The sequence below is a fragment of the Loxodonta africana genome, chromosome 3, assembly GCF_030014295.1.
Source record: "Loxodonta africana isolate mLoxAfr1 chromosome 3, mLoxAfr1.hap2, whole genome shotgun sequence".
Lineage (NCBI taxonomy): Eukaryota > Metazoa > Chordata > Mammalia > Proboscidea > Elephantidae > Loxodonta > Loxodonta africana.
The window spans coordinates 28068103-28093946 of record NC_087344.1 but is presented as its reverse complement, the minus strand read 5'-3'; the positions used below and the strand labels follow the sequence as shown (position 1 = coordinate 28093946).

Sequence of the window (25844 nt, the reverse complement as noted above, 5' to 3'; positions counted from 1 at the left end):
GAAAGAATAGGAGCTGACTGGAGGGACATGAAACCCTAAACCCAACCCGAGGCGAAAAGGAGGAGTGTGCTGACACATTATACGGATTGCAAATAGTGTCACATAACAATATGTGTATAAATTTTTGTATGAGAAATTAACTTGAGCTGTAAACTTTCATCTAAAGCACAATAAAAAATAAATAAATAAAACTGTAGCCACCAACCTCCCACCTTTCCCCCGACTTCCTTCCTTTTCTTCCAGAGCACTTGTCATTCTCCGACATCTTGTATCTTTTATTTGACTGATTCCTTGTGCATTTCCTAATGAGAATGTCAACCCTCACCCCAGGACAAAGAATCTTGTCTGCCTTGTTTATCTCCGTGTCCCCAACACCTAGCACAGTGCCTGGCACACAGTAGGTGCTCAATAAATGTTTGTTGACTAACTGAATTGTTCCCACCCCACTCCTACCCTATTTTCGCAGCCCAACTCTGGGACCTCTTTACCTTGTTTTTCACTTGGGTGTGGGAGACACTGGATGGGGCTCAGGGGCACACAGAGCCCCACTCACCCAGCTCCTCAAGGCTCAGGAAGGTCCTTCATCCATTCCTATAGCCTCTTGCTCATTTTCCAAGGGCAAATTCCACCATGTAGTCTGGGTAGCTTCACCAGAGGGGGCCCTGTTTTATGAGTTGCCATCCATTCTGACTTACGGAAACCCCATGTGTGTCACAGTACAACTGTGCTCCATAGGGTTTTCAGTGGCTCATTTTTCAGAAGTAGATCGTCAGGCTTTCTTCTGAGGCACTTCTGGGTGAGCTTGAATTGCCAATCTTTCCCTTAACAGCCAAGCACGTTAACCCTCTGCACCACCCAGAGACTCCTTCCTGCTCCCTAAAAAAAAAAAAAAAATTAATGCCTAGCATTGCAGGGGCCAGGTAAGGGTGGGTAAGGGGTACTTCGTGTGCGAGGAATAAATGGAAGGAATGAATAAATGAACGAATGGCAGCGTGTGCCAGCAGTGTACACAGTGGGCTCTAAGAAAGGTAGGGGCGGGGGCGCCTCAGTGGACAGGAGATCTGCTTCTCTGTGAGTCCAGATTTCATCCCAACCTCTCAGCCAAGGAAGTAAGTACCCCGAGGCAGGGCACCCTGGACCAAGGGTGCTGGGCCTGAGGCAAAGGAAGCAAAGCGTGGGGGCCCCAGACAGCAGGCTCAAGACACGGAGGACAGAGGGCGGGGGCAGAGGGCAAAGGTGAGCACAGCGTGCCTGAGGCCCAGGGTGCACAGAACGTGGGTTCCCGAGCGCGGGGCACTCTGGGTGTGGGGATCCCGAGGCACAGGGTAGAGTGCCCGAGACGCAGGGTGCACTGAACGTGGGTGCCTGAGGCGCAGGACGCTATGGACGTGGGGGTCCCGAGGCTCAGGGTAGAGTATCCCAGGCGAGGGAAACAACCGGCGAGATGCTGGACGCGGGGCGCCCGGGCGAGCCTGCGCGCGTGGACGCGTTGGCTCCGGGAGCCCGGCTGCAGGCTCGATTTCTACTGCGGCTGCGCAGCCGAGGGGCTTGCGGGGCACCGGAGGCTGACAGAGGTCCGAGTGCGCTCCTATGGCCCGCACCGGGGTCCTTTTCACGTCCCCAGCATCTTCTCACCCTTTGCCTCGTGAATCGCCCCCACCCTCCGCCTGTGATAACAGGAGACCGGGCTGGGCTGGGGGCTAACGAATCACTCCCCTGCAGCCCTGCACCTAAGGGCAGGGGCGCTGCTATGGTCACTTGCACTGAGAGAAGGAGGTCACTTGGACCCGCCCGGGTCGGGGAGGAGTAGGCTGGCCGGTATTTTTCGAAACTGAGCCGGGGTCCCTTATATGACGCCCCCACCTCCCTCTAATGTAAGTAAAGGAACCCGTTCCTAGGCCGCTCTGGGGCCAGGATAGTTGGGTGAGTGGCTCATAGCTCTAAGTTTGGGGGAAGGAGGCTTGGGGCCAGAGGACCCTTGGGACGGTGCGAAACTGCCTTCTCCAACTTTCCCTGGGTTTCCTCTCCCTTTCACTCCTGCTTGGTTTTTAAGAAGTTGGCTGCTTGGATGTTGGGGGCGGGGGACAGGGGTCCTGGTTACCCTCAAGGCACCGCCCCCAATTCCCCAGCACCTGAAAACCCTCTGGGGGTCCTACCGGGTGCTCTTGATATCTCAGTGGGAAACCAAGGCGTGGAGAGGTGGGATCCTCCATGCCCAGTCCACCCGCAGTCAACAGTGAAATCCTTTCTGCACCCATCAACCTCCACTTCATACGCCTCTCCATTCCCAGGCCCTGGTCACCTGAGCCTGGTCACCCGAATTCAAGCCCCGAGCTCTGCGGCCATCAAGTCCTGGCTTTGATGGGGGAACCAAGGTGGCCCATTCGCCCCCTCAGCCTTGAGGTCTTAGGGCCAGATTTGGCGCAGATTCTGGGCTCTGGGTCGTGTCCTGAATTCGATAGTCGACCATAGCCTGCGAGGGAGGCTGCCAGGAAGTCTGGTGTCCTCACCTCTTCTCTGGGTCCAGCCACCGGGACAAGCAAGAAGAGGGCAGTCAATGCCATCTCAGACACTATTCAGTCCTCTTCCCTAGCTCCCTTGGAGTCCAGACAGGGATTCTTGGATGCCAGTTTAATTTCCTTGCAGATATTCAATCCAGGCTTTCTTAGATGCTCACAGTCCACATCCAAGCCTGCCCCTAGCTTTGTGTATTGACCACCTCAATGCCTCCCAGCCCTACTCCCGCACCCTTTCCCTATTCCTCACCCATTCTAACAAGAGCCAAGCTTGGGTGGCAGTGGATTCTCTTCCCTGGAGACAGAGACGCGTTTTGCCCCCCCCACCCCCCCATCCTCACCCCATCCCCTTCCTCTAGAATCCACATCAGGATTTGTCTCTGCCCTACTCCCCTGCCACATTGCACCAAGTGCTAGTTCCTAGCTTGCAAAGATTCAGACCAGACTTTGCCTGTGCTGGCATCTTTAATATTTAGGCCTCATTTGGACTGGCTCCCTTCCCGGGAGATCCAAGCCCGGGTTTTGCTCCTCCCCATACATCAATCTTAGAGTTCCATCTGTCTTCCATAACCTGGAGCTAGCAGCTTGGCTTCCAGGTCCGATCTCTGGAGATCCTAACCAGATCTTACCTCTCAGCGCCTTTTCCCTTCCCCCTCCTCCCTGATTCTACCTCCTCCCATTTTCCCCAGCCCCCACCCACATCCCTGCACTGAGTTGTCTGTTCTGCAGAAGTGCCTATTTTCGGTTTCATATCCCCCATTGTGGGTCTTGGCAGTCATAGCCGTGGCTCTGGGGATCCAAGCCAAGTCGGACAGCCTTCCCCGTACCAGAGAGGGGTGCAGGGCTACCTCTGCATCCATCCTCAGCCCGAAACCTGCCCCTTGCCACACTCGGCCACATGCCTAGTATCTAAGCCGGTTCCGTGGCCTACTTCTGCAAGTCCACCAGCTGCTGTGTATTTGCTGGGCAGTGAAAATCCACACCGGGTTTTTGCTCTTGCTGAGAACGTAAAATTCATTTTTTTCTCTCCCCTCCCCCCCGCCCGAAGCTAGACGTTTGAGACTTTCATAGATACTATCCTCCCCCTAACACTCACCCACCCCCACCGCCCCTGCTACGCGGTCAGCTCCAAGTCTCTGTCCGGTTGGACGGAATCTTCTGCTGGGCCTCATCCCATCCCGTGTAATCCAGTCCTGGCTTTACGTCCTTCCCTCTCTTTTATTGTAGGTCTTGTCTCCCAGGGTAGCAGCCTTCTCATTGCATTCCCTGCGCATCGCCCCTGGAATCCAGACACCGCTTTTACCTGGCCGCTCCTGATGCAGCCGGTAGCTCCGGATCCGTTCGTGCCAGATTCCAGCCCTCTTTTTGCCGTCCCGCTTGCACGTCGCTGCCAGGAAGATGGGGGCAGCCCACGCCGCCTCAGCCACTATGCAGCCCCCTCCCCTGGCCCCCTGAGAACCCAGGTCCGGAGAATGCAAGGCCGGGTCTTACTTGTTCCCACTGCATTAGGCATGACGCATTACTCCGTCTCCCGAGGAAGAATCTGGCCCGAAATTTGCGTGCCCCGGGTGCATTTGGCCTTGTCGTAGCTTCCCCCGACTACCACCACCTTGGTGTAATCCGATCCGGGTTTTGCATATCCCTTCCACATCTCCACAGTCCCCCACCCCGGATCGGCACCTTTCCTTGACTTCATTCAATTCGCTCCCGGTTTTTCGTGCGCCCGCCTCCCCTCCCCCACTCCCCGTTCTGTCGCGAGGATCCTGCACGTCGTCCTTCCTCTCCCCGTTTTCCAAGGGGGCAAGAGGAGGCAAAGGCACACAACATCCAGCCCGGGTTTTCGGGCTGCCCCCGGTGCGCCCAGGCAGGTTGCAGCGGCCGGTCCCGGTCGGTGGTTCCGGGCCGGGTTTTGCGCGCGCCCGCGCCCCCTCCCGGAGCGGGTGCGCCGGGGAGCGGGGCGAGCAGGCGGCTTGTCATTGCTGGTGCCCGGCGCCGGCTTGGTCTGCGCGTCCTGCGGTGCCCACCGCCCGGCGGTCCCCCTCCGGCCTCCCCGGGGCGCGACGCCGCGGTGCCCGCCTCCGGCCGCTGCTCCTGCTCCGCGCCGCCCCCCTCCAGCCCCGAGCCCCCCGGCCACTGCGGGGAGCCCGAGCCGTCGGCGCGGGAGCTGTCGGCGCTGCGGCGCCCCCGCCCGCCGTCTGCCGAGGAGGCCCCGGCCGATGGGGCAGCGCGGGCCCCCGAGCGGCGCTGCCGGACAGCGGGGGACTGCAGGGTCGTTCCGGCTGCCCCGCTAAGTCCGTGGTGGCCGCCGTCGGAGGGGGCTGGGAAGTCGCCTGGGCGCGCACGTGCCGCCTCCGTCGGGGCGGCGAGCTGCGGGGGAGATGTGGCCCGCTGCCGGCGCCGCCTGGGGGGGCTCCGCCTCGCCCCAGCCCCCGGAGCTGTGACACCGCCCCCGCCCGCTGTCTCCCCCGCCTCCCTCCCCGGGAGGGGCGCAGACCCGCGCGCCCCCAGCCCGGAGCCGCCGCCGCCGAGTGGGCCGCCATTGGATCTGTGTAATCCGCTTTTTTTGCATTTTTTTCTGGTACATTTTTGGCCGGTGGCCGAGGTGCTGGACCGGGGGTAGGAGGGGACACGGAGGCCTCCCTCAACCCGCCACCCTCCACCCACTTACCCCCCGCCCCGGCTCCGGGAGATGTGCCGGGCGGGGGGCCCGGGTTCGCGGAGCCGCAGGAGAGGCGCGGAGGGCCGACCCCGGAGCGGCGCCGGACCGGTGAGTGTCTGCGGGCCTAGGGCGAGGGGACGCCGTACCTGGGCCAGGTGTGCGGGGCGTGGGGGATGGGATCCGGGGCCTGTCCGAGCCTCGGAGGGGGAGGGGATGCTGGAGTCGCTGGTCACCGCACCTGAGCCAGGAGGGGTGTTGGGGGCGGCTAGCTCCGCACCCCCGCCGGCTAGGGAGCCGGGAGGGACGGTCTCACGGAGCGCCGGGGTGCGGGGGGTGCGGATGGGCGGCCGCGGGACGCCCTGCGGGGGGAGGGGACGGCGAGTGTGCCCGCGCGTGGCTGCGTGTGCCCGCGCGCGCGCCAGCCTTTGTGGGGAAGCGGTGCGGCGGTGCCTGCGTGTCCCCGGTGCGTGTGCGCGCGGGTGCTTGGCGCCCTGTTTGTGTAGGTGTCTGGGTGTGAGCGGAGAGGGTGCGTGTGCGCGCCGCGCGGGCCCCGGCCCTGGAGGAGCAGTGTCGGGGGCTGGCTCCGCAGGAGGTTGGGTTGGGGGTTGTTTTTCCTCTGGGAGGTGGCGGCGCGGGGCGGGGGCCTGTCTGGGTGTCGGACCGGAGGCAGCCTCGGGGCTGCCGCTGTCATTAGGAGGGGTGCTGCCCGGCAGCATCTCCTCGGTGGTGCCGGCTTAGGCATGGGGGGCTGTCGGGTTTGACCCACCCGGGTTCGCCCAGCCCTCTCTCCGGGTGTGCACTGGTGTATTGTCATTCTGCCATCCGAGGACCTTGGGCTAGGAGTCTGAGCCTGAACGGGGAGGTGCTGTGTGTGCCCTTGTAGGCATCACTTCAGCACCCCTGGTACCCATCTGAAGACAGCACCCTGTCTGCTCGCAGCATCCCCCTCCCCCTCACCCCCCCGCCAGCCTCCCCGCACATCCCTGTCCCTACACTTCAGTCTAGGTCAGCACACTGCCCCAGCCCTACCACTGCCTGGTCCCTTCCCTCCAGACCTGAGCCCCTCCCCCCGTAGTGGATCGTGCGTGGTTGTTCTTCCATCCCTGTCTGGAGGCAGGGGCCCCTTGCCTCCTGGCTTCTGCAGGACCCACGGCCTGGCTTGTCTGCCCACATCCAAACATGTGGTGTGCCTGGGGAGCAGGGGGAGGGGTTCAAGATGGCTGCCAAGATGGCTGTTCGCTCTCTGCTTCTCTCTGTCTCTCTTTCTTCCTCTTTTCTGTTTCTCCTCACCCTGCTCCCTTAGCTGCTTTGGGGTTCATTGCAGGGCGGGGGCTGGACTGTGTGGGCACAGGTGCAGGGACACCTGACCTTCTCTGGGCCTCTTGACCTGGATGCTGGTTGGGGAGAAGCTGGTGGTCTCTGCTCCCCTCTCCAGCACCCCAAAGGTGGGACATGAATCAGGAATCCCCACTTCTTCCCAACCCTAGGTTCTGATCCCTTCACCCCAAGCGACAGTCCAGGGCCTCCCTGCCCTCCATCTGCTTTCCCAGGCCTGGCACTGGAATTGATCACTGGGGTGTCAGGATGTCCCATTGAGGCTCCCCATCTGGCATTGTCTTGTCTCACCCTGCTTGGGCCTGGGTCAGGTCCCAGCTCCAGGATCAGGTGACTTCTCCTTCCTCCCCACTCCCCTTCCACTAATGCCGAATTTATTACTTAAAAGTAGGATGAAAACAGGGAGAATAAGAGAAGGAATACAACCTTCATTATCATATCGAGAAAATTATCCGTGATTTTCCTAACTAGCAATTTGCCTGCCACGCCGTTCAGAACTGACTTGCCCATTAATTACAGAGATGAAAAATCATCTGGAAAGAGGAAAAAGGCACTAATTCGATCCCTTGCCGGAGGCGATCGCACTGAGAGCAGGCCGCTGTCACATAGTGTGCGCTCCCTTGTGATAGCTGGCCCTCCCCCTGGCTCCCTGCCTTCTTCTTTATCCCCTTCGCGGCCTCCCACTGTGCCTTGTCCCACCCCATGTGTGTCACCCCTGCTCTCCAATGCCCAACTAGGCCCTCATTCCTTCCCCAGAGCAGCCCGTCCCAACCCCTCACTTGGGGGGTGTGGGGGACCCATGAACCCCACCATCTCTAGGTGCCATGCCCTCCCTTGAGTGTGGATACTGCGCAGGGTTGGGGGAGGGTGGGGAGCTGGGGACCAGCACACCTGGGCTGTGGGGCCTGCAGGGAGGAGGTGGAAGGCAGGAGACTCAAGCCGGCTTCTATTCCCAGCCTGCCCTGGGGAGCCCCCTGTCTCCTGGGGGGCTGAGGAGGACCCTGCGGGCCTGTGGGGGAGGGGACCTGCGGGTGCCTCGGTTGAGACTCTGTTTGCATCAAGCTGTCTGGGCTTCTTGCCGTTGGTTGGTGTCTCTACCTGCTCTGGCTGCTTCTGAGTCGTCTGCGTGGTCTCTGTGCGCCTGGCTGGTGAGAGAGCGTGTGGGCTTCAGCCCGAGCATGGGCATCTTTGTGGGGGCAGCGTCCCAGGAGACTGGTATACTGCTCAGCTCAGGGGCAGGTACCCCCGAAGAGGAGGCGGAGCCGCCCGTCTGGGGTGGTGGGGAGCTGGGGCTCATGGGTCTCCCTCCACCTTGCCAGCCAAACGTGTGGCCAAGGACACCGAAGGCTCTGGTTTCTCTGTGGGCTTCTCTCCCGGAAGCAATTTCCAGACGCCAGACACTTCCCTCCTCAGGGCCCCTCTACCGGGAGGCAGGGGAGGAGCTCCCGAGGTGAGGGTTCCCTGGATCTGGAAGCCAACTGTGGGACCCTGGAGGTGCCTGAAGGAACCGGTGTTCCGCCAGGGCCCTGGGTATGGACCAGCTACAGTATTGACTGTGCTGATGGAAGAGGAAAGCAGGGTCCCAGGACAGGGCGCTAGGCAGTGGGAATGGGGGGGTGTCCCACTGCCAACTCCCATCCAGTTCTCTGTCAAGTGTCTGTCTGCACCTGTGTGTACTTTTTCTGTGGGTGGTTGGATGGTGACCCTGGCTGAGCGGCCTGTGGCCACGTGTGGCCGCCTGCTGTTTGTTCACAGGGTCTTTTAATGCTGGTGTTTTCATTTTCCTAAGAGGGTGGCTGTGGGTGCACGTGGCTGCTCAGATGAGCAGCTGTCTGTATCTGCTGTGCACCTACAGGTGTGCTCAGGTGTGTAAATGGGGCTACTGGGCACTAGGCTGGGTGTGCCTCTTCATCCAATCTTCGAACGCTTGGCAAGTACCTTCCTTGCTAGAAGCCATGCTGGGGACACCGTAATGGCGGAGCCCTCACCTCATGATACTCACAGTCTCACAACACAAAGTGATCTTGTTAAAGGGGTTCACTTATCTCATGGGAGTAGGGGGAAGGCTTGAATCTTCTCCTCCAGAGGAGCCAGGCTCCCTAATGGGGACAGGCAGCCCAGACTAAACACAGCAGCCCCTGCTTCCTGTTGCACCATCACTCCCAGGAGGGGCATCGTGGGGTGGACCCTGCACGAGCTTCCAGCCCTATCCCTCCAGCGTGCTAGGCACACTCCCACCTCAGGGCCTTTGCTCTGGCTGCTCCTTCCACCTGGGACCCTCCGCCAGACACCTGCTAGGATTCTCCCTTACCCCCTTCAGATGTCACCTCCCCAGTAACCTCTGTTGTCCCCCCACCCCATTTAAGTTGCAGCTCCTTCCCCTCCCCACACCCCTCCCACCCCTGGTTCTGCTCAGTCTTTCCCCAGAGCCTGTCTCCTTTCACAGATTGCTTGTGCCTCCTGGTGTGTTGTCTGTCTCCAATCCAGGACCCAGGCAGGTGGGGGGTGGGGGGAGGCAGGATTCTGTTGACTTTGTTTGGTTTTGGATCCCAGGTGTTCAAGAAATCTTTCTTATGTAAATTTTTATATGAGAGACTGACTTGATTTGTAAGCTTCCATTTAAAGCACAGTTAAAAGTAATAATAATAATAAAATAAATCTTTCTTGAATGAATGGGGGCTCTCAGAGAGGGCCCGTTTTCACCCAGCCCTCTGGGGGAGTGAGAGATACCCACCACCCCCAGGACCTGGGCCAGGCCAGCTCTGTATCTGTCCCTGCATGCACACCTGTGCAGATTCAGGTGCGATTCTGCGGCCTGGGAGATGCTTGGGTGCGTGAGGTTGTATGTGTGGGCAGGCGGCTTGCCCCCATACTCCCCCACCTGTGTGTGTGTGTGTGTGTGTGTGTGGAGCCTGGGGGACATGTGGGGGCCACTGTCCTTGCTTCCTGTCAATGGGTCAGAGCTCCTGGGTCCCTCACCCTTCAGGTCTACCCTGGCCCTGGGGAACTGGCCAAACAGAAAGCCCCTCTGCCCGCCAACTCAATAATTTGGGAAAATGCACATCTCGTACAAAGGCTAAAAATAGCCATGCCCCCCTAAAGCTAAAAATAGCTGGTACCCCTCTCCCAGGTGCTAAAAATACCCGACATGTCATAAATAGCAGGCCAGGAGGCTAGGAAGGCAGGCATAGGTGGTGCAGGCAGGCGATGGCCCCAGTGGCTGGCTCCCCAGGGCAGGGTGTCCCCACCATGGCACTGCCGACATCTGGGGCTGGGTCATTCTCTGCTATGGGGAACCATCCTCTGCATTGTAGGGTGATGGACAGCATCCCTGGCCTTGACCCACTAGATGCCAGTAGGGCTCTCAGTTTGTGACAACCAAAAATGTCTGCAGACATTGCCCAGTGTCCCCAGGATGGGGCAAAATCAGCCCCTGACAAGAACCACTGCTCTGGAGGAAAGGTCGGCCGACTTCTGTAAAGGGCCAGATAGCAAACCCATGTAGGTTCTGTGGCCATGTTCCAGCCCTGTTGCACATTCGTCCTCTTTTTCCAGCCCTTTGTCTTCTTTCTTCTTCTCCACAGCCTTTTAAAAATATAAAACAACAATTTGGCTGTACAGAATCAGGTAGAGACCTGGGCCATAGTTTGCCAACCCCTGCTCGAGGGTACCCCCCAGTGGTTTCTGGTGGTGGGTGATGGGGTACCAGGGTATTTGCCCTCAACAGAGGGACAGCCCCATTTGGGGAGCACTTGTGCCCTTGAGTGCCTGCCAAGCCCTGTACTATCTACCCATCCCTTGCCTGCCCTCAATTCTCCCCACTTACCCCCATGCACCCTCTCCTCCATGCATGCTGGCCTCCTCGCCTCTCCTCAAACTTGCAGGCTTGATCTGGCCTCAGGGCCTTTGCACAGGCCCTCTGCCTGGACTGATCTCCTTCCCTGGACACCTTCGCGGCTCTGCCCTCACCTTCGCAGGGCTCTTTTGAAACGTCATCTTTTCAGGGCAGGGTGGCCTTTCCCAACCACCCTATTTAAAATTGCATGCACATAACACCCCCACTTTTACATACACACTCCTCTTGCCCACCTGCCCACCATACTGTCTCCCACGGCATTAACACACTGTTGAATGGATGGATTTTGTGTGCTTTGTATCCTCTCCCAGCTCCACATGGGCAGGGCTTTTTCCTGGCTCATTCAGGCTATATCTCTAGCACCTAGAACAGTGCCTGGCACATAGTAGTGCTCAAAAAGACATGTGGAGGAGCTGACTATCATTTCTAATCCCTACAGCCACGCTGTGAGGTTTTCATTCCTGTTTCCCCTGTAGAGAAAGAGATTTCCGAGGGGCTACGTGGGGGCCCCATCACGTAGCCTCAAGTGGACGAAGCAGGGATTTGAGCCTAGAGCCCTTGGGCTGCAGCACCTGGGACTTAGGGGTGCTATGCCCAATGCCCTCTTCCCTCCTGTCCTGCAAGGCACCGCCCCCTACCTCCACCCCTTCACCGTCCACGCCTGAAGGTGGCAGAGGGGCCAGAGCCTCCTTCTGCCCCTCTACCATGGCCCTGGCCTCTGGAACACTGCAGTGCCAGGCTCTGGGCTGGGCTGGGCTGGGCAGTGAACACCCTGGGGTAGAAGCTGACAACTGACCATGGTGGTGGGAAGCATAGAGGAGGCGCCTGGCCAGCCTGCAAGCTTCCTGGAGGGGGAGGGGCCAGCCCTGATGCCAGAAAGAAGGTGATGGCTCAAAGGGGGCAAGGAATACTCCATCTGTCTGGGCGTGGAGAGAGCCAGCAAAGGTGCCATCCTGAGGCCGGGGTGGGGGGCGCAGGAGTCCTGTTTGCATTCTGCTTGCTATGGGGCTGAAAGACTTGTAGAAGATTAAGGGCTCATATCTACCCAGAGGCACCTCAGAAGAAAGGCCTGGCAATCTAGTTCCAAAAAATCAGCCATTGAAAACCTTACGGAACACAGTTGTACTCTTATGCACATGGGGTTGCCATGAGTTGGGAGGGGTGGTGGTGACAGCGATAGGGCCAGATTGTATAGCATGAACTTTCTCTGGCTGCTGTGTGAGAGAGGGTCCCATAGGGCAGGAACGGAGGCTAGGAGGAGGGTGAGAACTGGTGGGCCCTGGTGGGGGTCTTGAGATGTTAGAGATTGGTGTGAGAGTTGGAATTGACATGTTTTGGTGGCTGATTGGCTGGGAGGATAGGTTAAATGGGGACAGGGGAAAACTGCAGGTTTCTGGCTTTGACACCGGAGGAGGGCAAGGTGAGGAACACCCTCTAACAGTCCCCCACACACATGCACATAGTCCATCCTCCCCATAGTGACCAGAGGGTGCCTGTGAGTGCCTGAGTCAGGTCACATCCCTCCTCTGTTCAGAACCCTCTGAGGCTCCCACCTCACTCAGGGTAAAAAGCTAAGTTCTGAGGCCCATAGGCCCTGCACATTCTGCTCTGTCATCTCCCTGCCCTTGTCTCCCCTTGCTCCGTCCCGCCAGCAACCTGGGCCTCCTCACTGATCTGAGCACACCAGGCCTGCTCTGCCCCAGGGCCTTTGCACGTTCTGTTCCCTCTGCCTGGGTTGCTCTTTCCCCAGGAGCCTGGATGCTCACCTCTTAGAGACCTCTGCCCAGGTATCACCTACTTGGTGAGGTGTTCCTGACCTCCCCGTCTCCAGCTGACCCACCCCCACAACCTCTTCCCTTGCAGGCATATTTTCCTCCATAGCACTTGTGACCAGGCAGATAACCATCTCCTGAATAGATGGCCTGTTCTTTGGTTCCCTTTCGTTTTTGTTCATTAAGTCAAAGTGCCCACTTCATACCCAGGGCTGGGCATGCCACAAGAACCAGACAGATCCATGATGGAACTTTCCCTGCAGAGTTCCTGTTTGGTGGAAGACACAGATGTGCAACAGTTAATTTTAAGCCCAACTGGAGAGCAAAAAGTGGAGGCCCCGTCTGCTGTGCGGGTGGATGCGAGAAATACCAACGTAGCATGGCACACAGAGCCTTTTGGAGGGAGAGGGGAGCACCACGCCCTGGGGGGCTGAAAGGCGGAGATGGGGTAGGGCATCAGAGCAGAGCTCCCACAATGTGTGAGGCTGCAGGTGTTGGGGGGTGTGCAGGGTAGGTGAGAGGCCGTATTAGGGCCACTGATGCAGCAATAGGGAGCCATGGAAGGTTGTGGGCAAGGAGGGACGTGATCAGGATTTCATTTTGGAAAGATTACTCTGGCCGCAGGCAGAGATTGGGTGGGGTGGGGATGGCAGATAGATGAGGGAGAAGGGAGAGGCTAGTTCAGCCATCATGGGGGAGGGGGCGCTTTGAACTGCCGTTACCCCTCTGCAGCCCAGTGCAGTCTGGTGGCCAGAGTGATCTCCGTCAAGTATGTGTTGAGTTCCTACTTGTGCCAGACGCAGCAGGCTTGCTCTGTTAGCCCTGCTTAGGGACTGAGCCGAGGGAGAGAGGAAAAAGGTGAGGACAGGGAGGGGATGGGACACAGCCACAGACAAGACAGACACAAACCCCACTCTCGTGGGGCTGACATCTAGTGGGAGAGAGATGATAAGCAAGTCAGTAAAATGCATGGTGTGATGACTCCAGAAAGAAATAATGCCTGCCAGGGCCTCCTTGGGGAGGGGATTGTTTGAGCAAAGGCTTGAAGCACAGGCAAAGGCTCTGGGGTGAGACTGTGCCTGGTGTTTTCCTCCAGGAAAACTGGTACTGAGTGAGGAAGGGGAGAGTGGGAGGAGGTGAGAGCAGGGAGGGAATGGGACAGAAAGTACAGGGCCTGGTGGGCTGCCAGGAGGACTTAGGCTGTTACTATCAAGAAGGTGGGAGCCCTAGAGGGCTCTGAGCAGATGGACTGCCCTGACTCAGGCGCTCACAGGCGCCCGCTGGCCTCTCTGGGGAGGACAGACTGGGAGGCAAGGGCAGAAGCTGGTCCTGGTGGGTGATGACCGGGGCGGGGAGGGGGGGGGAGGCAGGGGGGCGGGACCGGAAAGGTAGAAGAAGGGGGTGGATTCTGCAGGTGGGGCCGCAGGAACTGCTGGTGGTTTGGATATGGGAGTGAGAGGAGGAGAGGCCCCAGGATGGCTGTGTGTTTTCTGAGCACCAGGAAAGACTGGGCCCCATCTGCTGAGATGAGGAAGATGGGGGTGGGGGCTTGGGGGGATCAGGGGCCTCCCCACAGGCCCCTTCCTCGAGAACCATGTGCTGGGCGCCCTGTGAGCTCACCGCAACTGTGAGATTGGTCTGTTAGTCCTGCTTAGGGACAGGAAACAGCTTAGAGAGGTCAGGAATCTGGGCTGAGCCACTGCAGACTCCAAGCCTGGAGCCCCCGACTCCTACGGATCCTCAAACCTCCCAAAGGGCTGCTGGTTCCCAGCTCTGCCCTGCGGGTGTACACAGATGGCGAGAATGCCCGAGGGCTTTCAGGAGGAGGTGGCCCGTGGAGCAGGGCCCCCAGGCCACAGGTTTGGGGAGGAATAGTGTGCTGGCAGGTGGATGAGCATCTTAGGGCTGCCGTAACAAAGGTCTACAAAGTGAGTGATTTATAAGGACATGCATTTGTTGTCTCACAGGTCTGGAGGTGTTGGCAGGGCTAAGCTCTCCCTGCGTCAGATCTAGGGGCAGATTCTTCCTCGTCTCTCCCAGCTCCTGGTAGCCAGAGGCCTTCCTTGACTTGGCAGCAGCAGCATAACTCCATCATCACATGGCCGTCTTCCTCCTGTCTGTGTTTGTGTCTTTTCTTTCAGAAGGACGCCACTCAGATAAAATTAGAACCCACCCTACTCCGGTATGGCCTCACGTTAACTTAGTTGGTAACATGTTCAGGTACCCTATTTCCAAACAAGGTTCACAGGAACCCAGGATTAGGACTTCAATATAAATTTGGGGGAGGTGCTTTTTAACCCATACCAGGAAGGAACCAGGCAAGAGGCAGGAGATGGGGCCGGGGGGTGGGTGTGGAGGGACCCGGCCAGGCAGGTGGGGTTGGCTGCCTTCGCCTTTGGGGAAGGGGTGAGGCTGTGGGAGGCCCAGAGCACCCCTCTCAGTACCCCAAAGGCATGCAGACGCCCACCCACACGAGCATAGAGGGTTGCTATGGCAACCGCACTCTAGGGCAGGCTAGAGGCACCCCCACTCCTCCGGCAGCCGATTCCCCTCCTGTCACCCTCCCCTTCCCATCCCGGGGCACCCGAGGACAGATCCTGGGCCCCTGCCCCTGAGCTCCACCCACCCTGCTGTTCCCGCCCTCTATGGAGGCTGACATTGGCTTGGACACAAACATAGGAGCTGCATAGCTGGTGGGCAGCCCCTGGCTGTGGAGTCTGGTATGCCTGGGGCCAAGCCCCCCCAGGGTAAGGCAGCTGGTCCTATATCCTGCAGGTATAAAGGGGTGTGCCCAAGACCACTGAGGCATAGGGTGGGGGCAGACGCATAAGGGCTAGGGGAATGGGAGCCGGAGGGCCCCAGGCCCCAGGTCCCTAGCCTCACTGAGCCCAGCTGGGGGGCCACGCTGCCTGGGTTCAAAGCCCACTTGCCCATTGGGTACCCCTGGGCCTGTGCTTTCACCTCCAGGCCCTTGGTCTCCTCCTCTTGGAGACGTGGGTAGAACACTGCCTTCGCTAAGTTACTGTGAAGGTTAGGTGGGGTGCCTGTGCGGCATGCTCAGACCAGGTGTGCATGTGTCGTTGCTGACCATGGCATCATGGGGGAGTGAGGGGTGGTGCTGGACATCTTGGCTGTCCACACCCATAGTTTGTGACCTTTGTGCACCCCTGGAGTTGTGGGGCCCTGTCTCTGTCTCTGCCTCCAACCCTGCCATGTGCTGTGACATCCTCTGGGCCTCAGGGATGGTCCGACTTGGGTCTCCTGTGGTGGTACCCACTTTCCCACATATGACCTTGCTTCTGCCTCGGTGGCATCAGGTGTGCAGGTTCACCTGGGTGGGGTGGAATGTAGCCAGACCCTGGATGGAGGCAGACAGAAGCTGGAGTGCCTGGGGATTTGGAAGGCACTTGGGGAGAGGGGTTCAGGGAGTGGCCAGCAGCCCACGGGAACTCTCTGCACCCGCAGGCAGTGGTGCCCAGCCTAGCCAGGCAGCTGCTCCCACGGTGTCCTTGGGCACTTGGCTGTGCTTATCCAGGAATTATTCTTGTGTGCCTGGGTGCTGGAGACCATGGTCAGGGAGACCACGCCCCAGCTCAGGAGCTTACCTCCTCCTGGGGTAGAAAGAGAATCAAGGAGCGGGCAAGTGAGCAGGTGTATGGAGTATCGGTGGGGATGGTGGGAGGGTGAGGACAGGGCTGGTGAAGACAGGGATGGTGGGATGGTGAAGATGGGGACAGTGGGGACGGTAGGGACAGTGAGGGTGGGGATGGTGGGACATAGTGGGGACACTGAGGATGGAGACGGAGGCAGGGACAGTAACAATATGGTGGGGATGGTGAGGATGAAGATGGTAGAGACAGGGACAGTGAGGATGGTTATGGTGGGTGCCATGAGGATAGTGATGGGGGACAGTTCTCACTTGCTATGTGCCAGCCCCTGCTCCCAGCACTGTACATGTATGATTTGTCTAGTTCTTCTGGATTCATACATGTAGATCAACCTATGTAAAATTGTCTTATTTTATATAGGTTCATACATGTAACACAAAACCTATGCAGTATCGTATTTTACCAAGAAGAAAAAGAACAAGTGGCGGTGGACCTGACCCCAGTCAGTCAGGCAGGTGGTAAACGAAGGCCGGTGTCATATGGGGCCCAAGTCTGCCTCTCTGAGGAGAGCACGCACAGGCATGGGGCTGCATACGCCAAGGTGGCCTGTTGGGGACCCGGCTGCGGTGGTGGGGGGGGGAGGTAGGGGGGCCCGTGGGTAGTGGAATGGAGCCGGGGGAGGGATTTCAGCTGGGACTGGGGGCAACTGCCAAGGAAGGGCGGATGCTGGGGTATTCTGGAGGTACCACCTCGAGGATTTACTCTGACCTGGATGTGGTGGTGAGGCCAATAAGAATCAAGGATCTGGACCTGTGGGGTTTGGCTAAGGACTGGGGAGGATGGTGGGGCTGCTGGCTGAGAAGGGGTGGGGGAGGGTACTTGGTCCAGTCGGGCTGAAGATGCCGTGGAGACGAGAGGGAGGTACATACAGACTGTCAGGTCAGGAGAGAGGTAGGGCTGGAGTGTGAGGGCGGCTGTCATCAGTGTAGATGGTAACGAAATTCAGGAGGCTGGTTGGCATCTCCAGGAGGGGTGTGTGGGTGGGAAGAGGGCTGGGGACTCTACCTGGGAGGAGGAGAGGTGCAACCTTCAGATGGACACTGGCCATGCTGTGGATAGCACCTCTGCCAGGCCTTGCACTGGCCTCCGTGTCCTGACCAGAACACTGCAGACTTGCCGGAGCCGAGGGACTGTGGCCTGAGGGGGCTGAGGGGACCGGCTTAAGGTCATAAAAAAAAAAAAAGGTCATACAGCACGTAAATGGCAGAGTCGGGAGCCAGACCCACATGGCCAGCAGCCCCCAGAGACTAGCACCCAGCGCCTTCCCTGGCATTAACCAGTCAGTAACAAGTTTAACTGCCTCTTGCCTTGGATGTCTCTTATATCCAGAAAGAAAGCCCTTGGGGAGAGTTGGGAAGGGGAACCTCCATCGGCCTGGGGTCAGTGCCTCCCATCAGGGGTCAAGGGTCAGGGTTGTGGGGGGAGATGGCTTCAGGCTGGCAGTGGTTGGGGGGGAGCTGCTGAAGGAGGAGAGCAGGGGAGGGGCACAGGGCTGCAGAGCTGATACTATTTTCCCAGGTGGGCATGGGGGGGGCGCTTTGCCCAGTCAGTGTCCCCTCCCATCTCTTTTTATTGAGGGCCCGTCATGGGCCTGGCCTAGGTCGAGTCCCTGCCCTCAAGGAGCTTACAGTCTGCTGGGAAAGGCTGCCGACAGTCCTGCCAGTATAAAAAGATGACTTCAGGTGACTTCAGAGCTATAAAGGAAAAAAAAATCAGGCAACATGATAGACAGTAGGGTTGGTCAGGGGAGGTCTCTGCTGGGGCCACCTTGGAGTTGAGCCCTGAGCAATGAGAAGCCTCAGCAGACTGTTTAAATCTTAGGGCAGAGGGAACAGCCTAAGTGGCAAGGAGGGAAGGGTAGGGAGGAGAGAGGGAGGGAGAGGAGTTTGGAGAGCTTGGTAGGGCTGGGTCAGGAGCAGCCATCTAAACCCAGGTGAGGAGCAGAAAGTTGGAGAGCTGAGGGGAGGCTGTGATCCGATTTGCATATTTAAATAACCCCTTAGCCTTGGGGAGAGGTTGGATTGGGGGTAGGCATGGAGGTGGAAAGCCCCAGGGGGAGGAAGAGGCTGGGACCATGGCCCAGCCACAGCTGATGGTGGTGAGTGGTGGCACTAGGGCCAGAAGTGGGCAGATGAGTGAGTTGTTTTAGAGGCAGAGTCCACAGGACTTGCCAATGGATCTTATATGTGAAAAGAAGTGAGGATCCGAGGTGGATTCCTGGGTCTGGGGTCTGAGATTCATTTTTGACAAATGCTTATTGCCATGTGCCAGGCCCTGTTCTAGAAGCTGAGGATATAGCAGTGAACATGATCCAGGATCGATCCCTGCCTTGTGGCGGGGACACACCATGCACGAGAGATATGGTTACATTTCCTGTCCGTCAACAGATGGACAAACGGAATGTGATCCGTCTATTTAAAAAAAAAAAAACACAGTTGCCATCAAGTTGACCCCAACTCATGGTGACCCCATGTGCATCAGAGTAGAATTCTGCTCCATAGTGTTTTCAATGGCTGATTTTTTTGGAAAGAGATCACCAGGCCTTTCTTCCAAGGTACCTCTGGGTGGTAACCTTTTGTTTAGCAGTAAGTGCATCAACCATTTGCACCACCCCAGGACACTGGTCCAGCTGTACAGTGGAATATTACTCAGCTATAAAAAGGAGTGAAGTACTGACACATGCTACAATGTGGATGAACCTCAAAACCATGACGCTCAGTGAAGTAAGTCAGCCACAAAAGGTCACATGTAGTATGATTCCATTTATATGGAACATCTAGAATAGGTAAATCTACAGAGAGAAACTGAAGCAGATTAGTGGTTGCCAGGGGCTGGGGGACTGGGGTGATAGCTAAAGGGTACAGGATCTCTTGTTGAGGTGATGAAAATGTTCTAAAATTAACTGTGGTGCTGGTTGCACATATCTGTGAATGTACTAAAAACTACTGAATTGTACACTTAAATGGGTGAATTGTATGGTTTGTTAATTCTGTTTCAACAAAACTAAACAAAAGAAGTTACATTTGAACAAAAGCCCAGAGGAAGTGACATGTGCAAAGGTCCTGGGGCAGAGCCTGGTGTGGTCGAGGAACAGCAGAGTGGTAGAGTAGAAATGGGCCCGGGAGCTAATGGGCCGATTCAAGTAAGACCTTGAAGGCTGCTGCAACATCTTGGAGGGTGGGGGGAAGGACACTAGCTTGAGCTGTTGGGAGTCCCTGGGTGGTGCAACAGTGAACACACTTGGCTGCTAACTGAGAAGTTGAAGGTTCAAGCTCAGCCAGAGGTGCCTCAGAAGAAAGGCCTTGTGATCTACTTTTGAAAAGTCACCCACTGAAAACCCTGTGGAGCACAATTTTACTCTGACTCGCATGGGGTCACCACGAGTCAGAGTTGGTTGAAGTCTGTTGAGAGGTTCCAGGCTGGGAAGAGGAGGTCTGAAAAGTCTTAGCTCCTCGGTGGTGCTGAGTGTGAGGGGGGGCAGGCTGGAATTGCTTCGGGAGGGAGAGGACAGCAGTGGTTTACGCACCAGGAGGCCCATTGAAACACGGGGCTCTAGGCCTCCCCAGGGAATGTGGGTTTTGAGCAGTTGCCTGTGATGCTGCAGTCTCTGGGCAGGAACCACACTTGGAAGACTAGGGCTTAGATAAAGCCAAGAGCCCAGGGCAGAGTTCCAGGGCTGCAACCTTGAGAGTAATGGGGAGACCAAGCCAGGGAGAGAGGTGAGAAGAACAGCCGCCAGGGAGGAAGAAACTGGGTTGGAGCTGAGCTCTTTGACCCCCAAGCCAGTGTGCCTAAGGAGCCGCTGCCTCTGCCAGGAAAGAGCAAGCGGGAGTGGGGAGGATCACCAGCCCCTCCACCAGCTTCCCGGTCCCACCCCAGGCAGTACCCCCCCACCCCGCCTGCCTGTCTCCAGCTTTACCCCAAGGGTCCCCCAGCGGGGAAAGAGGGGACTCAGGCCTCCCTGGTCCCCATCCATGGCGCCAGCCAGCAGGATTCTAATTAGTTACCAGAGCACAAGAGACAGGAAGCAGGGGCTGGGGGCAGGCAGCTGGATTCCTGCCCAGGACCAGAGGCTACGAGCCGGACACCTGGGTCCCCACCCAGGATCAGTTCCATTCTCCTCCTAGCTGGTGAGGGTGCCCAGTGGGGTGACAAGGTGGGATTAGGGATGGAGGAGAGAGGCTTCTGGTGGGGGTGCTGAGGCATGCCTGGATACAGGTGGGCCCTCTGTAGCTGCGATGTCCTGATGAGCTAGCTGCTCTGCCACTGGATGCAGCCTTGCCTCCTGGAGGTTCCCGTGGGGAAAGAATGGAGGTCTGTCCCTGGAAGGCAGGGGAGTGCTAGAGGCCTGGGAGAGGTGAGGTTGCAGCTTCTGTCAGATGTAGCTGGCCCAAGGGAGGTGCTGGGCGCCACTGCAGCAGGATGGAAGCCGAAGCACTCACAGGAGGAGAGGGAACCGTCCTGAGCCTGGCGGGATGCTGCTGGCTGCCTGGCCCTGGCCATGTGGCACCTCACTTTCCTGTTCTTCCCCAGGCTGGTGGGCCAGGCCTTGGTGCCTGCCTGGTGATGTGGGGCAAGGCCCCCCAAGCAGGCCATTGACTGCTCCGCGCACGCCTTTGGCCACTATCGCCATGGCCCGCCTGGCCGCTGTACTCTGGAGCCTCTGCGTCACTGCCGTCCTGGTCACATCGGCCACCCAAGGTAGGTGTTGCCGGGGCTGGGGACAGACCACATCTCTAAAACCCTCCAGCAGGGCAGCCTGCAGCAGCAGGGCGGGCTGTGAAAGCACCGAAGTGACTCCCAAGCACCCAAGGGTGCAGGAGCCAGCCTGAGAATGATTTGGGGATCGCATCCCACCCTGCCCCCTCTCAGGAGCCCCTGGATCATTCCCGCACTCCAACAAGTTGCCTGGCCAGGGTGCCAGGTGCTATCCTGCCAGGGGTCCCAGAGCTGGGGATGTGGCTGTGGCCCCCTGGGACGTGGACAGGTCGCCCTGGTGAGCCAGCGTGCTTCCGTCTTATGTCTCTCTCTCTGTGATTACATCTCTCAGGCTCTCACTGGGAAGAAGGCTTAATTAAAGCATGCCCGCTGACGTTTATTTAAAAACAACTAATTACCCGGCTCGGCCCTGTGCCGGCCCTGGGATCCTGCACAGGCCACAATTAGCGCCCCAAGCCACCACCCACCCACCCCGATTATTCAATTATGCTTCCGATGGCAGCCAACGGGCATGGGCGCAGAGACAGACCAAGAGAAGGGGCCTGCTGGCCGCACCCCTTGCCCTGGCCTGCCTGGCCAACCTACCCGGCACTGTGTGAACACCATCAGCCACGGCCCTCTTCCCTAGCACCCTCCACGTGGGCCTGAAGGTGGAGGTGGCAGTGTTGAGCAGAGTTCCAGGGCCTTCCTTGGCACAGCCTGATCAGCAGCACCCCAGCACCCCATGTTCTCTGCCCATCAGGGTTCTGCCCTGCAGCCCCAGCTGGGCAGGGAGGAAGCCTTGCTCACACCCCCAGGCCTGTCTGAGCCAGCCCTCCACCCCCAGCCTCCCTCCCAGCCTGGGAAGGGCTAAAATTAGCTGGGGAAGCAGATGGTGTTGAGAGGAGCACATGTAAAACTTCCCCGACTGAGACTCGACTCACCCCAAGAAACCCCATGTTCTGGCTGCCATGCCCTGGGCACCCTGGCCCGTGCTGGAGAGCCCGGCCTCCGGGTGGGGCTGCTTTGCTCTGTCTCCCCTCCTGCCCTTGTGCCCTCATGCAGTCTGGGAGCCCAGGTGGTCATCCCCTGCAACTGCAAGAGACAGTCCCCAAGTTGGCACCTCTGGGCCACTCTGCATCAGCACTCCCGCCTCTACCCTGCAAGGCATGGCGGGGACCAGTGTTGGAGAAGGTGGCTGCCTCAGCAGCAGAGCAGGCCCGAGCTCCCTGTCCAGTCCAAACTGGCTGCTTGAGCAACATTAATGATAGCAGCAGCTTGCACTTACCATCTCGCTGAAGGCCAGAGACCCTCCAAGCGCTCGGCCCGTGTGGCATGCTGAATTCCTTGCACTGCACCTCAGAGGAGGAGCCAGGGCCCAGGGACTGTCAGTGACTTAGAGGAGTCACCCCCAGGGAGTGGCTGGGTGGGGATTTGAACTCAGGCCGTCTACCCCGCACAACCAGGATGGGTTCTGCCATGTGACAGTGCCCTACTAGGTGCTGGGCCTGCCCAGGGCATGTTCCTTCTCTCCATGGCAACCCTGGATGGTAACGCTCAGTGCCTCGTTCAAGAGCATTCTCTTTGTGCGTGGACTCTTCTTGGCATAGCTTTGGGTACCCCATTTTACAGACCAGAAAATTGAGGCTAGGGAGGTTAGAGCAGTGGTTGCCTGAACCTGAGTGTATATCAGGCTGACCTAGTGAAGGAGGCTCCTGGCCTCACCCCCGAGGTTCTGATTTAGCAGGTTCCGGGTGGGGGCCAGAATCTGCATTTTGAACCAACCCCTGCTCAGTGCCAATGCTGCTTGTCCCCAGGCCGCATGGCAGAGCCCTGGCTTAAAGGACACATTCTCTGTCAGCTGGGCAGTGGCAGAGCAGGTCTGCGGTTCCTCTTCCAAGGCAGGAGTACATGCTACTCCCTTCTGCTCCTTCATAGGGTGCTGGGAGGTTAGGGAACAGGCCACAGACCACCCTCATTTCTGACACCAGCTGCCATCTCAGGGGTCCCCAAGACCACCCTCGGGTTCTTTAATTCACTGAAATGACCCACTAAGACCTTTTACACTGTGGGCTGCGGTTTATGACAGGGAGGGGACACAGGTGAAAGTCAGCCGGGGAGGAGGCACAGGGCAAGGTCCTGGGGGACCCTAAACGCAGTGCTTCTAGGTGTCCTCTGCTCCTGGAGTCATGGACAGCACTGACCCCTCTGACAGTGATGTGACCAAGATTGTTACTGGGCTCGGGCACATTGATATGGTTGGCCACCATGTCTGACCGACCTCAGCCTCCAAACCCCTCAGAGGTCGAGCTGATACCATGTGACCCAAGGTGTCCAACCTAAATCACATCGTTAGACTAGTGGCATGGCGCAAGGTCCCCAGGTAGGCAAAGACGCTCCTAACAGGCAGGATGATTCAAGGGCTTAGGGATCTCCTCCCGGGAGCCAAGGGCCAAGGCCAGACATGTCTTTGGGAAAGGTTAAATTCTTTACTGCACAGGTGGGCATGTGAGAAGCCCATTTTACAGCTAAATAAACTGAGGTTCCTGACACAGCAGAGCTGGAGGTGGAGCCATCCCTAGCTGGCAAAAGCCATGCTCAGTGGCCCCTTCTCTGTCATCTGTGACACCACCCCTCCCTGCAGGCCTGAGCCGGGCCGGGCTCCCATTTGGGCTGATGCGGCGGGAGCTGGCATGCGAGGGCTACCCCATTGAGCTGCGGTGCCCCGGCAGCGACGTCATCATGGTGGAGAACGCCAACTATGGGCGCACGGACGACAAGATCTGCGACGCCGACCCCTTCCAGATGGAGAATGTGCAGTGCTACCTGCCAGACGCCTTCAAGATCATGTCGCAGAGGTGAGCTGCTTCCCCTTCCCCAGCTTTAAAGGCAGGCCACTCACCGCATCCTTTTTTCCATCCATTTGCTGGGTGTTTCCTGAGGGCCAGCCAGGTGCCGGCCCCCTGCAGACAGAAAATCAGACCCAGCCCCAACACCAGCCTGTTCTGCAACAGCGGCCCAGCCTCCCCACACCAGCCCACCCCCTCCAGAAGCTTACTGTAAGGTTAGTGGGGGGCAGAGGGCCTTGCAAAATAAAAGCAGTGGCAGGACAGTGTCAAGGTGTCATGAGAGCAAAGGGGGGCCCTTTATCCTAGACATGAGAGGTCAGGTCAGTCTTCCCTAAGGAGGTGACACCTACATCCAGACAAAAGAAGGAGAGAGTGAGCATATGAGTGTGTGTTTAAGTGAGTATGTGTGGCTTTGTGTGTGAGTGTAAACGTGAGAGTGTTTGAGTATGTGTGGCTGTGAATATGTGCACGCGTGGAAGGAGAGGATCCCAGGGTGAGGCGCCACGTGTACAAAGCTGTAGAAGCCTCACGCACGCTCATATCATCCACCTGCAGAACGTTGGCTCTGCCTTCAAATTATGCCCAGAATCTGACCAGCGCTTCCACACCACCTCTCACCGTTACAGCAGTTCTTCCTGCTGCCCCTCTGTCCTGCTACAGCCTGTTCTCCTGGCCAGGTGCACCTGTGAACACCCTCCTCTGCTCAGCTGTGACTCCCACCTCACCCAGAGCACGAGCCCAGGTCCTCGCCACGGCATAGCAGGCCCTGCATGTGCTTCCTCGTCACCTTCCTTTCCTTGTCTCCCCATCTCTCCCCTCGCTTCCTCAGCTCTGGCTACCTCAGCCTGTTCCTACACACATCAGGGTCTCCTCACTCAGGGCCCCCACAATAGTTGTTCCCCCCCCTGGAATGCTGTTCTTGACATCCACATAGCTTCTCCTTCCCCTCCTCGGGGCCCCCAGACCACCCTCTCCAAACTCGCGGCCCCTGCCCCCCAGCTCCAGCCCCCTTCCCTGCTTTATTTCTCTCCTTGGCCCTGATTTTCGTCCACATTTCCATCTGATACTTTGCCTCCTTAGTGTCTGGTTTCTTTCTGCCATCACTGGGCTGTCAGCCCCGTGGAGATGGAGTTTTGTCTGTCACTGCCACGTCCCAGAACATGGCCAGTTGCACAGTAGTCACTCACAGAGTTTGTGCCAAATGCCTGAGAGAGCCAGGTTCACTCCAGGGCCTGGAACCTAGGCTGGTAGAAGGGGAGACCTTGAATGCCAGTGGAGGATTCCAGAATGTGTCTGGGGTCACCACGAGCCTCGGAGAGTTTTGGGCAGGGGATGAGCATGGCCAGGTCGCTTGGACAAGTGGGCTGGGCTGGGTATAGCCAACTTCTGGGCACCTTCCTCGGCTGCCCCTCCCCTGTTCTCTCTCAAACGCCCACTGCACCCCGCCTGGCAACCTTGGCCCTCACCTCCACTTGCTGTCTCCTGGCACCCCCGTGCTGGTGGTCCCAGTCCAGTCTCCAAGCCTTTCCTTGGGCTGTGGCCCTGCTCCCTGGAAACTGCCTTCCTCCTCCCACTTGCCTTTCCAGATTCACCCTGCCCACATCACTCTCAGTCACCACCGTCTCCGGGGTCTGAGTTGTTCCCCACGATTCCTCAGCACCTTGCCCAGCTGGGATGCCCACACTGAGCACTGCTGTGACTGTGGGCTGAGAGAGGGCAGGAGTCACAGACCTCGTCCAGCAATGGAGGGGCTGGGGAGGAGCTGAAAGGTGACAGACACCAAAATAGGTCGGAGTTCATAAGACCACGATTCCTGTGATTCCTGTCTTTCCTGTGATTCCTGTCTTTCCTGCGATTCCTGTCTTTCGCTTGCGCGTGCCCAGCACCTCCCCTCACCCCGCCCTTTAAAGGCATAAGTCTTGCCTGCTCACATCTCACTGGTTCCTCAGTCACGTGCCCGTCCAGCTGCAGGGGAGGCTGGGATGTGGAGTCTCCCGCTGAGGGCTGCTGTTCTGTGTGTGTTTTTATGTTTATGGAGGTGAAGCTCACATAGCATAAAATTCACCATTTTCAAAAAACGACTCAGTGGCATTTGGAACGTTCACCATGTTCTGCAACCACTGCCTCTTTCTAGTTCCAGGATGTTCTCATCACCCTAGAGAGAAACCCTGTACCCATCAGCAGTCACTCCCCACTCCCCTCCCCCAGCCCAACCACTGCTCATCTACTTTCTGCCTCTGGATCCTAGAGGTTTCATATAAGTGGAATTTATACTCTGTGGCCTTTTGTGTCTGGCTTCTTTCACTGAGCAGAGTATTTTCAGGGTTCATCCATGTGGTAGTGTGTAGCAGCACTTGATTCCTTTTTATGGCCAAATTATATTCCATTGTATAGATAGACAACATTGTGTTTATCCATCATCTGTTTAAGACATTAGGGCTGTCTCCACCTTGTGGCTATTGTAAATAATGGTGCAATGAACACTGGGGTA

The 25844-nt window shown here is 58.0% G+C and overlaps 2 protein-coding genes across 5 annotated transcripts in view; one reads left to right on the top strand and one right to left on the bottom strand.

Moving 5' to 3' along the window:
- Positions 1-1196: 1196 nt before the first annotated feature.
- LOC135230531 (collagen alpha-1(III) chain-like) lies at positions 1197-7807 on the bottom strand. Its single transcript, XM_064279898.1, has 6 exons — positions 7609-7807; positions 7290-7415; positions 5185-5908; positions 4258-5121; positions 3820-3959; positions 1197-1588 (listed from the first exon to the last, which is right to left on the bottom strand). Exons 1-6 carry the CDS (start codon positions 7805-7807, stop codon positions 1197-1199), a joined length of 2445 nt encoding a protein of 814 aa, XP_064135968.1.
- The window catches only part of ADGRL1 (adhesion G protein-coupled receptor L1), a 42651-nt gene continuing 21752 nt past the window's right edge, over positions 4946-25844 (top strand). The window contains exons 1-3 of one of the 4 annotated variants that reach the window (XM_064280804.1): positions 4946-5283; positions 20340-20507; positions 23149-23362. In XM_064280804.1, the coding sequence (XP_064136874.1) occupies positions 20438-20507; positions 23149-23362 (284 nt within the window). In that variant the 5' untranslated portion in view covers positions 4946-5283; positions 20340-20437. Of the gene's footprint in view, positions 5284-17305; positions 18530-20339; positions 20508-23148; positions 23363-25844 lie in introns of those variants that run through there. The other 3 variants (XM_064280802.1, XM_064280803.1, XM_064280805.1) reach the window with 3 other exon arrangements.